This window comes from Pelodiscus sinensis, chromosome 1, assembly GCF_052426305.1.
Source record: "Pelodiscus sinensis isolate ZL-2025 chromosome 1, ASM5242630v1, whole genome shotgun sequence".
NCBI classification, from domain to species: Eukaryota; Metazoa; Chordata; order Testudines; family Trionychidae; genus Pelodiscus; species Pelodiscus sinensis.
Window position 1 is genome coordinate 315,267,088 of NC_143052.1, and position 14,933 is coordinate 315,282,020.

General features: G+C 47.0%; 1 protein-coding gene across 2 annotated transcripts in view; it reads right to left on the minus strand.

Moving 5' to 3' along the window:
- The window catches only part of RNF17 (ring finger protein 17), a 218,453-nt gene that overhangs the window by 15,411 nt on the left and 188,109 nt on the right, over positions 1 to 14,933 (minus strand). For both annotated transcript variants that reach the window (XM_089775614.1, XM_089775613.1), the window contains one exon: positions 10,737 to 10,862. In XM_089775614.1, the coding sequence (XP_089631740.1) occupies positions 10,737 to 10,862 (126 nt within the window). The remainder of the gene's footprint in view (positions 1 to 10,736; positions 10,863 to 14,933) is intronic.

Consider the following 14,933-nt stretch of genomic DNA (forward strand, 5'->3'; position numbering starts at 1 on the left):
AAGACTCTGCTAGCAGGGACCAGTGCTTTTTTTGTGATGGAACTGCCTGGTACACAGTACCAGCACCTCCAGATGCAGTACCAGCACCACCAGTTAGAGCTCAACAACTTTTCCCCTGGAGTACCAGCACACTTTTTTTTTAAACACAAAAAAACCTGGCAGGGACACTTATATTGTATGACGACAGGAGAGCAGCAAGGGGCCAGAGATGGGGACTTGGACAGCTACAACCCCATTGAGGCAGCAGGGGTTTTGAAAGGGACAGCTATCTTCTATATATTTAAGAGAGTTGGTGCGTCTATTTGTGTGTGGAATGGGATTACTTTTCTTAAAACCATACAGAAGAGAGTCAGAATCACCAGACAGGTGAAAGGGGCTGGTTGGGGATGCTCTCCCCTCCGGGATTGCCCTAGCTCCAAGTCTCCCACCCCAGGCACCTTATAGGGAGGGCTGCTGGGGCTGAAGCTTCTCCCCCCATAATTTGTGCAGGAACATTGCTGGATGTTCCCCTTCGTCTGGGAGGAAACTGCACACTTTGAAGCAGATCTGCCCCAGATGAGGGACATGCACCCCTTCCCCAGCTATATGCCCACTGGCCCCAAGCTGCTGCAGTGAGAAAGAAAGGGGGTAGCTTACTCCCAGGAGAAAGTATGCACACTGAACCATCATCACCAGCTCCACCCCACAGCAATGATTTAAATGAATCATGCACATTTTCAGGTTCTTTAAAAAAAATTGAGTTAAGGAACTGAGCAATGCCAGGTAAATCTTCTAGTATGTAGATAAAACTTAGCACATACAGCAGATTTTTTTAGATAATATTTCTTTAATTCATAATACATACAGGCTCTGCCTTTATTCAGGAAACCATTTAACTCTCACTAATATTAATAGGACTTTCATGAATTGATGTTTTAGAATCTGATTCCGTAGTCTGCATTCAAATACAATTTCCACCAACTTCCAATGGGGAATTATGTCTGAAAACTGCTGGATTTGGTCAATTAATTAACAGAAAGGGAATCAATATATAAAAAAATGCAGTTCATTCTAGTAAGGATGGACCAACTCTCCTCAAATGTGTTCACTCTATAAATGAAACACCTGAGCAGTAACTGGAGTTCTTCAAGATGGTTGTTCCCGTGGGTGCTCTACCTTAGATGTGCCAGAGCCGCTGCACCCACAAGTCGGAGATCATTGGTAGCAATGCCCCCCGGCTGTCCGTGCACAATAGGCTCTGGCACGAGACGCCTAGTGTGTGCATGACTAGCTGGCTCTTCAGTTCTTCTCTGATCCGGACCCAAGCAGAAACTGAAACAGAGGGGAGGAGGGTGGGTGATGGAGCACCCACAGGGACAACCATTTCGAAAAACTCCAGTTACTGCACAGGGTAAGTAACCAACCCTTCTTTGAGGAGTGTCCCCATGGGTGCTCCACCGAAGGTGACTACAGAGCAGTATCAGTGCTTGGAGGTGGGGCCTTTGGAAAGCCTGTTTCGGCTGCTGAAAGTACTGAGCGGCCAAATCGAGTGTGACTGTCTGCATACGACTGAATGGCACAGTGATGAGTGAAAATGTAAGTGTAAGCCCATGTGGCTGCTCTACAGATCTCATCCGTGGGGATACTGCAGAGGAAGGCAGTGGAGGTGGCCATTGTCCTCGTGGAGCGGTATGGTAGTGGATGGGGAGGTTGAACCGCTAGCCTTAGATGTACGAGTACCAAGTTTGATGAGACCATGATGGGGCAATCAGGATGACTAGGGCTTTGTCTCTGCAGATTTTGCGTAGGACTCTTGAAATGAGCGGTATGGGGGGAGGGAAGCATAGTGTACTGGGAATGTCCATTTGATTAGGAAGGCATCCCCCAGAGAATGTTTGCCAAGTCCCACACGTGAGCAGAATTGGGGGCACTTGGTATTCTGGGTAGAAGCAAAGAGGTCTATAGATGGCCATCCCAATTGGTGGAAAATTGAATTTGTGACCTCCATATGTAACTCCCACTCGTGGTCCAACGTGAAGTTGCGACTGAGGGAGTCCACTTTGGAGTTGTTCACCCCGGGCAGGTAGGATGCTACAAGGGTGACTTGACTGCGGATGCACGAGTTCCACACATGGATAGCTTCCACACAGAGGAAGCGAGAGTGGGTTCCTCCCTGTTTGTTTATGTAGAATATTGTGCAAATGTTGTCTGTTAGGATGTGGACTGTATGAAGAGCGATGTTGGAGGCAAAATGTGCACAGGCATTCTTTACTGCCTTTAATTCAAGGAGGTTGATGTGTAGTAGTGTCTTGTTTAGGGTCCACTTGCCCTGAACTTCACGACCGTCCATATGTGCCCCCCAGCCAAGCAGGGAAGCATCTGTGGTAATCTAGATAGTGGGTTCAGTTTGTTGGAATGGAACCCCTGCCAGGAGATTGTTCGGCATTGTCCACCATCGTAGGGATGCAAGAATGTTTGGTAGAATGGTAACCCACTTGTTTTGAGGGTGTCGCGACAGAATGTAAACGGTTGCTACCCAGAGTTGAAAGCATTGAAAATGTAGGCGAGCATGGTGCACTACATAGGTGGTGGAAGCCATGTGTCCCATTAGTCCGAGACAGGTAAGTATTGTGGTGGTGAGAGTTGTGAGCAGCCCGCTTATAATTTCTTGTAGAGTTGTGAAATGTTGTTGAGGTAAGTATGCTCGAGCTGTAATTGAGTCCAGGCGTGCGCCAATGAATTCTATATCTTGAACCGGGTACAACGTTGATTTGTGTTTGTTGATTAGAAGGCCTAGACGATTGAGGAGGGCTGTGGTCGTATGTATCATAGGGGTGGTTTTGTCCCGTGACGATCCCTTTATAAGGCAGTTGTCTAGGTAGGGAAATATGATCATATTCTGTTGTCTGAGGTATGCGACTACAACAGCTAGTACCTTCGAAAATACCCTCAGAGCTGATGAGAGACCGAAAGGGAGAACTTTGTACTGGAAGTGTTCTGGGCCGAGCGTAAAGCGTAGATAGCGTCTGTGGGCTGGGAGGATGGTTATATGAAAGTAGGCATCTTTCAGGTCGAGGGCTGTGAACCAGTCCCCTTGATCTAGCGCGGGAATGATTGTTGTGAGAGTGACTATCTTGAAATGTTGTTTCTTGAGAAGCTTGTTCAGTTTGCGGAGGTCTAATATAGGCCTCCAACCCCATTCTTTTCTCGGTTAAGAAATAGTTTGGGTAAAACCCTCTTCTGTGGAACTCTCTGAGTACCCTTTCTATGGCTCCGATTGCGAGGAGTCGATCAATCTCTTGTTTTAGTAGGGTAACGTGAGAATGGTCCCTGAAGAGGGATGGGGTGGGGGAAGGGTAGGTGGGATAGCAGTAAATGGGATGGTATAGCCTACTCAAATTATCTCTAGAACCGAGTGGTCCAATGTTATGGATTCCTATTTTGGAAGGAACGGCTGTAAACGGTGGGTAAATAGATGGCCATGTTGAATTGGTGCTAGATCGTAAGGGAGGTCTTGCAGACCCTCGACCACATCTTCAAATTTGCTGCTTGGAGGATTGAGTAGTTGGTGGGCGGCCCTGGTTGGGGCGCCTTCTTTGAGCTCGTTGCCTTGGTCTGGTGTCCTCGTAGGCCTTTGTGGTCAATTGTATTTCCGTATTGGTATCGGTTGTATGTGTTATATGAAGTGTATCGTCTGCGTTTGTAAGGCAGTGTGTATATGCCCAACATGCGAACTGTGGTTTTTGAATTTTTGCTGTTATGGAGCATTTTGTCTGTAGTAGCTGCAAACAACTTTTGCTTGTCAAATTGCAAGTCGTCTACTTTGGGCTGGAGTTCCCGGGGAACTCCGGATGACTGTAGCCAGGAAGCTCTACGCATCACTACCGCTGTAGCTGTCACTCTGGCTGCAATGTCAGCAACATCCATTGCAGTTTGAAGAGAAGTGTGGGCGATCATATGGCCCTCATGGACTATCACTTTCAAGATAGCTCTTTTGGACTCAGGGAGGTGTGGTATCAGTTCTCCTAATTTTGAATAATTGTCAAAAATCATGATTTGCTAACAGAGCAGAGTAATTTGATATTCTCAGTTGTAGGGTGGACGAGGAGTATATTTTCTTGCCATACAAGTCTAGCTTTTTGTGGTCTTTGTCTGCGCTGCCTGCGGGAGCTTTGCTCATTGTTGTGCTGAGTCCACAACTAAGGAGTTCAGTTGTGGATGTGTAAATAAAAAATCGTTGTCTTTTGATGGAACAAAAAGTACTTTCTGTCAATTCTTTTATTAGTTGGTTGAATGGATGCAGGTGTCTTCCACAAATCCTCCAAAGTTTCTATGATTCCCTCATCTATTGGTAGGGCAATCTTGCAGTGTAATGTAGGATGTAGGTTCTTTAATAGTTGGTATTGTTTCTTTTGTACTTCTTGCAGGGAGACGTGTTGACTCGTTGCTACTCTCTTGAATAATTCTTGAAACTGTTTCAGGTCATCAATTGCTACAGTGTCTGATGGTATAACCATGTCATCTAGCTGCACACTGAGGATATCAGAGTGTTCAATGTCTATTGAATGAATGTCTGATTCGTTGTCCGAAATTAGTTCCACCTCCTCCTCCGAATGGCTTGCTGGAGGTAAGGGCTGTGGTTGAGGCATGCTTCTCCGGAATAGTGTGGAGCGAGCTGGGGACCGAGGTCCATATGGGTCCCAGTGGTCCCAGGGCCCCCACTGCAGAGGATAAGGTGGGGGTGGATAAGGCCAGTATGGGTACCATGGGTTCTGTTGTGGTGCAGCCCTGTAGTGGTAAGAGCGAGACCTCCTAGGCGAAGTGTGCCACAAGGAGCACACCATGTGCTGGTCATCATCAGGCAGGCAAGCCTCTTGAAGGGACAATGGTGATATGGACCTGGGAGGGGACTGTCTTGATGGAGACCTCCGGGTTGAAGAAGCAATAGAAGGCAGGCATGGATGCTGCTGCCTGCTGTGTGTGTCAATTTCATCCTGGGGCTGCTCTATAGCAGCCTCATCTGGCTGTTTGTATCTGCTGCCGAGTCGTGCTGCTTAGCTGCAGTTGGTGCTGACTTTGGAGGATGAGGCTTCTGCTGTGGTGCTGTAGATTTAAGCGGTGCCAGGGCTTTTGGCGACACCGGGGCTTGAAGCGGTGCTGCAGTTTGAAGTGGCACTGCGGTTTGAAGCGGCGCTGGCTTTTCCTACCATGCTGGCTGCCTGGAGCGCTCCCGGGATGGCTCAGAGGAGGCGTACACCAGTCCTGGTGTGGAGAGTGAGGATCTTCCCACTGCCTTAGTGGCAGGGGTCCTCATACTGTCCTGTGCCTCTCCTCTGCGTTTCGGGGAGTAAGAAGCTGGAAGAGAACGGGATGGAGAGGTTCTCTGTCTTGGCTTGCTCCTGGAGAGGGGGGGGGGGGCGGCTTCTGCCATGCTGTCGCCTGTCCCTTAGTAGGCTGTAAAGCCTTTTCAAACAAAATCATTCTTAGGCGGAGCTCTTGGTCTTTCCTGGCTCTCGCTGTGAGTGAATTACAGTGAGTGCAGCTGTGGGGAGAGTGAGTTTCCCCCAGGCAGCGAATGCAGTTTGAATGGCCGTCTGAAGCCAGCATAGGCTCACAGCACTGGTCACATTTTTTAAAACCTGATGAGCTGGACATGGCTAGTCCTCTCCTTCTTTTCCTTATTCTGATGTTTATTTTTTGTTGTTGTATTCGTTTTTCTCGGTTATCGTTGTTGTCATCTATTTCTTTTATTTGTTTTCTTTTCTTTTTTATTTTGTTTAATAGCCGGGAGAGCCCTGGATCACCGAGTTTGAACCGAGTTCAAGCCCCCTGAGGGGGAATTTTTGTTAAGTTTATTCTTCTTATTACTAAGGTTTTTGTTTTTTTTAAAGAGAAAGAAACAAGGGAAAACTAACTTGGAATACAACAGGGGAAACAACTGTGCCTAAAAACTAACTAATGGGGAAATAGTTAGAGAGACTGACAGGGGGCTCCTGTTTGCTCCGTCCGCTGACGAGGGCGGTTAAAGAGGAACTGAAAGGGAGGAGGTTGAGCCGCGCGCTGTAGAAGGCGGGAAGGGTTCGAGACGCCTCCTGGGCTTGTGCAGGGGAAACTGCTTTACAAAGCTCCGATCTGCAGCTCAGGGCGACCCTTCACTTAGAGTGGAGCACCCACGGGGAGACTACTCGAAGAAGAACCAGTGGATACAGATTTCCAGAAAGCTTCTGACAAGGCTCGTCACCAAAGGCTCTTAAGTAAAGTAAGTTGTCATGGGATAAGAGGGAAGGTCCTCTCATGGATTGGTAACTGGTTAAAAGCAGGAAACAAAGGGTAGGAATAAATGGTAAGTTTTTTGAGTGGAGAGAGGTAACTAGAGGCGTCTCCCAAGGGTCTGTCCTAGGACCCATCCTATTCATCTTATTTATAAACGATCTGGAGAAAGGGGTAAACAGGGAGGTGGCAAAATTTGCAGAGGAAACTAAATTGCTCAAGATAGTTAAGACCAAAGCTGACTGTGAAGAGGTTCAAAAAGACCTCCAACTAAGTGACTGGGCAACATAAAGGGAAATAAAATTTAATGTTGATAAATGTACAGTAGTGCACATTGGAAAAAATAATCCCCACTATACGTACAATATAGTGGAGACTAATTTGGCTACAACTACAGGCAGTCCCCAGGTTACGTACAAGATAGGGACTGTAGGTTTGTTCTTAAGTTGAATCTGTATGTAAGTCAGAACTGGCGTCCAGATTCAGCCGTTGCTGAAACTGACCACCAGTTCTGACTTACATACAGAATCAACTTAAGAACCCCAAGCGTCCCCAAGTCAGCTGCTGCTGAAACTGATCAGCAGCTGATTCCAGGAAGCCCGGGGCAGAGCAACTCTGCCTCGGGCTTCCTGTAGTCAGCGCTGGTCAGTTTCAGCAGCGGCTAAATCAGGACGCCTGGGGCAGAACAGCTGGAGTGCTGCTGGGTTGCTCCGGTAGCGCCGCTCCTCTGCGCTACTGGACCAACCCAGCAGCACCCCAGCTGCTCTGCCCCAGGCATCCTGATTCAGCCGCTGCTGAAACTGACCAGCAGCGGCTGAATCAGGACCAGAGCAGCTGGGGTGCTGCTGGGTTGGTTCAGTAGCGCCCAGAGCGGCGCTGCGGAACCAACCGGCAGCGCCCCAGCTGCTCTGCCACAGGCGTCCGGAGAAAAGCCTAGTCTGCTGGGGGGGGGGGGGGTACTAGCTGTGCCCCCCCCCCCACCCCAGCAGACCAGGAAGACGCGGGCGGCGGACCGAGATGCACCGTGGTTCCGCCGCCTGCGTCCTCCGCGGCTTTGCTCCCAGTCTCCCTAGTCTGCTGGAGACCAGCAGACCAGGGAGACGGGGAGCAAAGCCTCTAAGGACGCCGGCAGCGGGACAGCCGCGGGGCGTCTGGGCTGTCCCGTTGCCAGCTTCCCCCACGGCTTTGCAAAGCCTCGGGGAAGCTGGCAGCGGAGCAGCCCAGGTGCGCCTGGGTTGCCTTGCTGCCCGAGCCCCCCCCCCCCCCCGCAGCTTTGCAAAGCCTCGGGGAAGCCGGCAGCGGAGCAGCCCAGGTGCGCCTGGGTTGCCCCGCTGCCTGAGCCCCCCCGCGGCTTTGCAAAGCCTTGGGGAAGCCGGCAGCGGAGCAGCCCAGGCGCGCCTGGGCTGCCTCGCTGCCCGAGCCCCTCCGCGGCTTTGCTCCGCGTCTTCCTGGTCTGCAGACCAGGGAAACGCGGAGCAGCTTTTCTCGCCCAGAGTACACGGGCAGCGGGACCGCGAGGTCCCGCAGTCCGTTTACTCCGGGGCAGCCCCGTTCGTAACTGCGGATCCGATGTAAGTCGGATCCGCGTAAGTCGGGGACTGCCTGTACTCTAGAGTACTTGTCTGAAAACATCCACTCAGTGTGCAGCAGAAACCCAAAAAGCCAACAGAATATTAGGAATAATTTAAAAAGGGATAGAGAATAAGACAAAAAAAATCTTATTGCCTCTATATAAAACCATGGTACATCCACATCTTGAACACTGCATACAGATGTAGTTGCCTCATCTCAAAAAAGATATATTGGCATTGGAAAAGGTTCAGAAAAGGGCAACAAAAATGATTAGGGGTTTGGAACAGGACCCATATGAATAGAGATTAAAAAGACCTGGACTTGTCAGTTTAGAAAAGAGGAGACTAAGGGGGGATATCATAGAGGTTTATAAAATCATGACTGGTATGGAAAAAGTGAAGAAGGAAAAGTTATTTACTCATTCCCACAATATAAGAATGAAGGGCCACCAAATCAAATTATTAGGCAGCAGATTTAAAAGAAACAAAAGGAAGTTTTTCTTCACCCAGTGCAGTCAAGCTCTGGAACTTCTTGCCAGAGTATGTGATGAAAGCTAGGACTTTAACTGGATTCTAAAAAGAGCTAGATAGATTCATGGAGGTCAGGTCCATCAATGGCTATCAGCCAGGATGGGTAGGAATGATGTCCTTAGCCTCTGTTTCTCTGGGGGGGGGGGGGGGGGGGGGGGGGGCAGGGGTGGATTCACCAGCTGTATTCCCTCCCTCTGAGACATGTGGTGTTGGCCACGTCAGCAGACAGGCTACTGGGCTGGATGGACCGTTGTTCTGATCCAGTATAACGTCTTATGTTCTTAAATCGGGAGAGTTGGATATCTTACTGAATAAGTATACTTAAAATAACTTAAGAGTTTAAATGCTTTTCTAAGTTAAGGGTGTGTCTAGACTACATTCCTCTTTCAAAAGAGGAATGCAAATCAGGGAAATAAAAAATGAAATGAAGTGCTGATTTATAAATCTTGTGATTCATTTGCATAATCTCTTCTGTTCATTTTTTGGAAGAGATATTTTTAAATAGAAAAAGCAGTCTAGATGGGGTTCTTTTAAAAAAGCCTCCCTTTTTTGAAATAACCCCATTTTTTCAGGAATAAGGGTTCTTTCGAAACAGGGGTTTTTTTTATTTGTTTTTTGTTTCCCAAAAGAACCCCATCTAGACGGTTTTTTTTTTTTTTTTGAAAAAAATCTCTTCTGAAAAAGCGATCGGAAGAGATTATGCAAATGAAGCATGAAATTTGTAAATTAGCACTTCATTTGCATTTTCTATTTCCCTCAATTGCATTCCTCTTTCAAAAGAGAAATGTAGTCTAAACGCACCCTAATGTTGCACCCAAGGCCCCTGTAAGCTGTGTGCCCGTGTGGACTCTCAGCCCTTTTCTGAACCCTGTGCAGGAAAGGTCTCCCAGCCACATTCTCTCTCTGACACCCCAACCCCTCCCTCCCAACAACACACTGCCCCCCTTCTGCCCTCCTACCTTATGTAACCCAAACCTTCTGAACTCCTGCTCCAGTCCCTATACGCTTTCCCAGAGACTGCATCCCCTCCTACATCCCACCCTCAGGTCACAACCCCCTCTCAGATTTTGCCCCCTAATCCACTATTTCTGGTTATAGCCCAAATTCCTGCACCCCTGCCCCAGGTCACAAACCCCTCTGCATCACAGTCTGTTGCTTCAGGTCACGATCCTCTACTTCACCCAAATTCCCTCCAAGGTCCCACACCTCAATCCCTTCCCCCAAGCTCCATCCCAGACCCCCACACCTCCTCCATTAATATAATGAAAGAGTGCAGCCCTTGATCACTTACCAAATTCTCGGAGTGCTCCCCCCTATCAAAAATTATTGCTCACCCCATGTTAATGGCTTTTTTTGGTGAGTGTTGCAGATACCTAAAATTATGATCTTAATGATATTTTTTAAATCCTGTGTTACTAATTAATAGATGTTAAATTGTATTGCATTAAAACCAGATCTTTACTATCTGACAGAATTCTGGCTCTTACAAGTCAGAAGCAGCAAGTACTAGGTGTGATGCTAGCTGTTTTGTAGGATGAAACCTTGCTTGCAAGATCTTTGAAACATGCATCTATCTGTTAGAAAGGCTGATACATGACTCCAAGGTTTCAGAGGGGTAGCTGTGTTAGTCTGTAACCAAAAAACGTAAAAAAAACCCCAACCAAACACACACAACCAAACACCCCACAACGGTGCTGTAGCACCTTAGACTAACAAAAATGTATAACTAGTATCATGACCTTTCATGGGCACAACCCACTTCTTCAGCCACGGGTAGTGTTAATTTTCTTTTTGATTTCATATTAAATAATCAAAAGCATCGCTCCTTTTTAATTATCCCTTGTTTTACTATATTTAAATATATATATTTATATCCACAGTTTTTGTTTGCACCGGTGGGCGCATAACCACACACTTCCTCAATATGGGTGTTGCACATAAGAAATTTCTACCTGCACACAAGAAAATTCAACCCGCCCAAGGATGGAAAATTTTAGAGGGAACATGGGTTGCACCCTTTTGATTATAATCTCTCACTATAAGTTTTATATAAGTTTAGAATAATAAATTCAATAATAAAATTTAAAATTAATTCACCATTTTCAGTATAGTTGTCACTGTTACTATGGATCAATTCAAGAGCAGAGTTTGCAATTCTCTACAAATTTTCTTATAACTTTGGAAGAAGTTGTATTTTTTTTTCCTACTTGGAAACCATGCTTTTGATATTGCTGATATGTAGTACATAAAAAACCTAAAACGCATTAAAGCAATGTGACATACTAATAATGACAATAACCCGGGGGAAGGCACAACCACTAATTGATTAAATACTTAATTTTTGTATCCACTAGAACAACAAAAACTACAATTAACCTTACTTACCATATCTGATATATCTTGACAATCTTCAAAAATGCAGTGTTGGTGGTATGCCATGAAGGAAGAAAGTGACATTCCATCAAAATAAAGATTAACAGATACTTTGCCCCATGGATTATATGGATGCTCCTGTTTGAGTAAAACAAAGTAGACTACTGCCATAACATCCTGACTGAAATTTTGAAAATATAATAGTCATGAAAGAGGAAATTACTTATCTGTAACAAAGTTCTTTGGGATACGTGGTCTTATTTATAGTCCAAATTTGGGTGTGCATGTGTGTCATGCACTGGAGCTGGAAGTTTTCAGTAGCAGTATCCTTTGACATGCATGTGCATCGTATGTTGCCTCATGCTCTGTGTGAGATTATAGCAGGCCGTGTCCAATCCTTTAGTCACCTCTTCCCACTGAGTAGTGCTGTCCACAGCAGAGGGAATAGTAGATGGTTATTTGAATACAAATGGAGACCACACATTCTGCAGAACCTCCAGTTACAGATAAATAACTTCCTCCTCTTCTTTGTGTGATGGTCTCTATATGTATCCAAATATGGGTAAGTCTCAAGCAGTGATCAACTTGGAGGTGGGTGTCAGGATGAAAGAGGTATCGCTATCTGCAGCACGGTGTGGCTCACAGCCATATTTTCTATTACTCCCTGGGCAATGGCACTATAGGCAGTGAAGATATGCATAGAGTGCCAGGTCGCCACTACAGTGGGGTGGCTGACCCACTCTGGCAAAGGAGGAATAAGAAGCAGGTCGAATGAAGCCTGTACAAATTCTTCCAATTAGAGAGAAGCTTATGGGGAAGCCAATTAAAAAGCTGCTTGCTGGAGGCAGCCCTGGATATAAAGGGCTGCTCAGCAGAGCAGAGCACTTGGGCTCTGACAAGCAAGAGTGAAGGACTGGTTCCCAGGCAGAAGAATTTTGGGTGGAACAGTGCTGAGCAGGCTCAAGGGATCAGAGAGAGGCAAACTCCAGCCTAATACCTGTCAGCCTTATGTTACATGGAAGTGGCTCAGGGAATACTGAGGGCAGGTAAGGGAAGTGAGGGAGAACAGGATAAGACTGCGTCCAGAGGGTCCCTGGGCCAGGAAACAGAGTAGTGGATGAGCCTGCCTCCTTTCTCTTTTTGCATTACACCTTGTCACCAAGGATCATGGCTTTTACAGATTTCAGCTTGCCCTTGAGGCCAGTGGCTAGACTTTGGGGACTGCAGTCAGCCACAGTGGCACATATATCAATTAAGGACTGCCGATACTCCTGGAAGGAGGCAAGAACAGAGTGATGGGCACTGCCTTCTGGCGGTGCCCTGAAGAGGGTTCTGCAGTCCAGGGAGAAACAGGGGTCCACAGAGAGATAGTGGAGAAAGTGGAGCAGCATGATGATGGGCAAGATAGTGGCCAGAAGGCTGCACACTCAAGGGATAGAGTTAATTCTCAGTGTGACCAGCAGGAGGTGTTGCAGTGGTGAGAGCCACCCAGCATGTCCTCCCAGGATATGTCACTATGGAGACAGAGCCTGTCATATATGAAGCAGTGTGCTGTAATCCTGACTATATGTAGCACTCAGTGATGCATTTTGGTATGTGCTGTGACCAGAGGGCTTGGCCATGTGATCTTTCTCTAATGGCTATGAAAGAGTGTGCAGAAGTGCAGGTCCTGTCAAGACAGAATGTGTGCACACAGCAGATATCCAGAGAGTGCAAAGTCCTGCCTGTAGGAGTGAGGTGTAGCTTAGGATGGAAGATGGGGAGGTGACTGGATTGATGGAGGTGGAACTCAGATCACTTCCATGAGAAACTCAAAATGAAGGTAAGACAAAATTTTGTTTTTATGGAAGACTGTGTATGGGGGAGGGTCATCATGGTTCCCAATTTGCTGACCTCCCTAGTGGAAGTGATGGTCATGAGGAATTATGGTCTTCATGGATAAGTGTAAGAGGAACACATGGTCAGGGTTTCAAAGGGAGGTCTGATGAGGGCAGAGAGCACAAGACTGACATTCCAAGGGGGTGTTGATTTAAGGACCAGTAGGAAGAATTCATCAGATCTTCCAGAAAGCAGGCGGTGATGGAGTGGGAAAACACTGAGTGGGCATTCACCAGTGGGAGGAAGGCACTAAACATGCTAAATGTGACACCGAGAACTTACTCCTGTCAGAAGACAGGATATTGGGCTAGACGAGTGAGCTCCAATCTTTTAAACCACAAGATCACTTTTTCAATTTAAGTGCAATGTAAGATCTGCCTCAAATCCAAATACCCTTTCCCCGCCTCCTTCCCGCCCCTTCTCTGAGGCCTCACCCTGCTCAGTCCATCCCCCTTTCTGATGGAACCTCATCCACTTTCATCAGGCTGGGACAGGGGGTTAGGTGTAGGCTCTAGTCTTGGGCCAAAAGGTTCAGAGTGTGGGAGGGGCTCCGGGCTGAGCCCAGGTTGGGGGATTAGGGTGCAAGCTCCAAGAAGGAATTTGGGTGCAGGGGAACTCACATCTAGAGCATGAGGTTGGGTGCAGGAAGGAGTTCAGGAATGGGACAGGAAATCAGGATGCAAGCTCTGGCTGGGAACCACTTAACTGAGATGGCTTCCAGATGGTGGAGCAGTAGGATTAATGGAGCAGTAGGATTAAGGCAGGCTTAGTCCTGCCCTGGACCTGTACCACTCCTGAAAGAAGCTGGCATGTACAGCAATGGCTCCATGGCACCATGTGCTGCCCCACATCTACAGGCACTGACCTTACAGCTTCTACTGATCCATCTCCCGCATAGCAGGCAGGAGGCTCCCGGGGGGCAGCTCTAAGGCAGAGGTCAGGAGCATCATGACAGTGGGTGGAGAGGCAACTGAAGTGCCAGTGCTTGATAGCTTCCTGGCCAAATCAGTCAGGATCACCTGTCAGAGGCTCCAAGATCTACCAGTAGATCTCAATCTACTGGTTGGTGACCACTAGGCTAGCTGACCTTTCATCTGACAAAGTATAGTTGATTTATGTTCTAGGCCATGCTTAAGGATGTCAGCATCATTCTGGAATCCTTTGGCCTATGAAGGCACTCATCAGTTTTGGCTGCAAATAGTGTAAAGGCTTTAAACAATGCTATTCTAGGAAGACGATGTACCTTGGAAATGGATGGCCCTAAACTGGTCTTTTTTGTCTTCTGGCAGAAATGTAATAAATCTTGATAGCTTTCAGTAATTTAGATAGTTTGTACTTGGCCCATAAGGACTCATAATTGACAACTTTAATTAAAAGGTCACTGAACCAGTAGGCCTTACAAACAAAGAGGTCTAGTCTCTTCTAGGCTCTGTCGTATAAGGTAGTTCTGGAATGGTACCGTCTGCCTCATTCTTTCACAGCCTACCAGAGAGTTTGGTGTGGGGTATGAGAAAAGGAATTCCCTTTTGTAAGAGGGGACACCTGACCTTTTGCAGATGATTTTTGCTGGCTCCATAAGTGCATCAATAATTGGTAAAACAACTTTGGAGATGGATATACATAAAATGTCATGGGATTCCTAGGGTGCAGCCTCGGACTGAGGGACTACTCTGCCCCCTGAACTCTCTCTGGGCTAGGCTGTCTCTCACAATGTCTTGCTAGTGAACAGCAGCCAACCATCCAGGTACTGTCGTCACTCAGCATGACCACATGTGGAGACTCCACAATCAGCTAGATTCATGAGTGATTCTGGGAGCATTCATGAAATTACATAGAGAAAGGCACCAGAGCAAAGTCCTCTAAGCTCCCAGAATTGTATTTAGGAACACATAAGGAACTTCCATCATAAAAGACCAGCAGGGGAAAGGACTTGCACATCTTGCAACACAATGTGCCTCCCTGAAGCAACACAAGTAGTGGTGATAATCCTTGCTCAGTGAGAACGAACAAGGGCACAATGTGCAAACTTTTAAATCCTGGATTATGGGGCACAGATTCCCAATCAAGTTGAGATGGACTCTAAGTGGGGCAAGACCAACTACACTATGAAACTACCTATGCTAGTAAGAAAGACTAAACTATATATAATGGACAAAGTGTTCTCTTAGTGAGCCTACAAGCACAAGGAAAGAGAAAAACTCTAACCATGCGGTGGTAGAAAGAACTGAAAAAGCATCATACCACACCGTTGCTTATAACCATACCTGGAGCATAAGGCAATGTTCAGCACACATGTGGGTCAATGGATATTGCTGCTGAAAATAGATATCT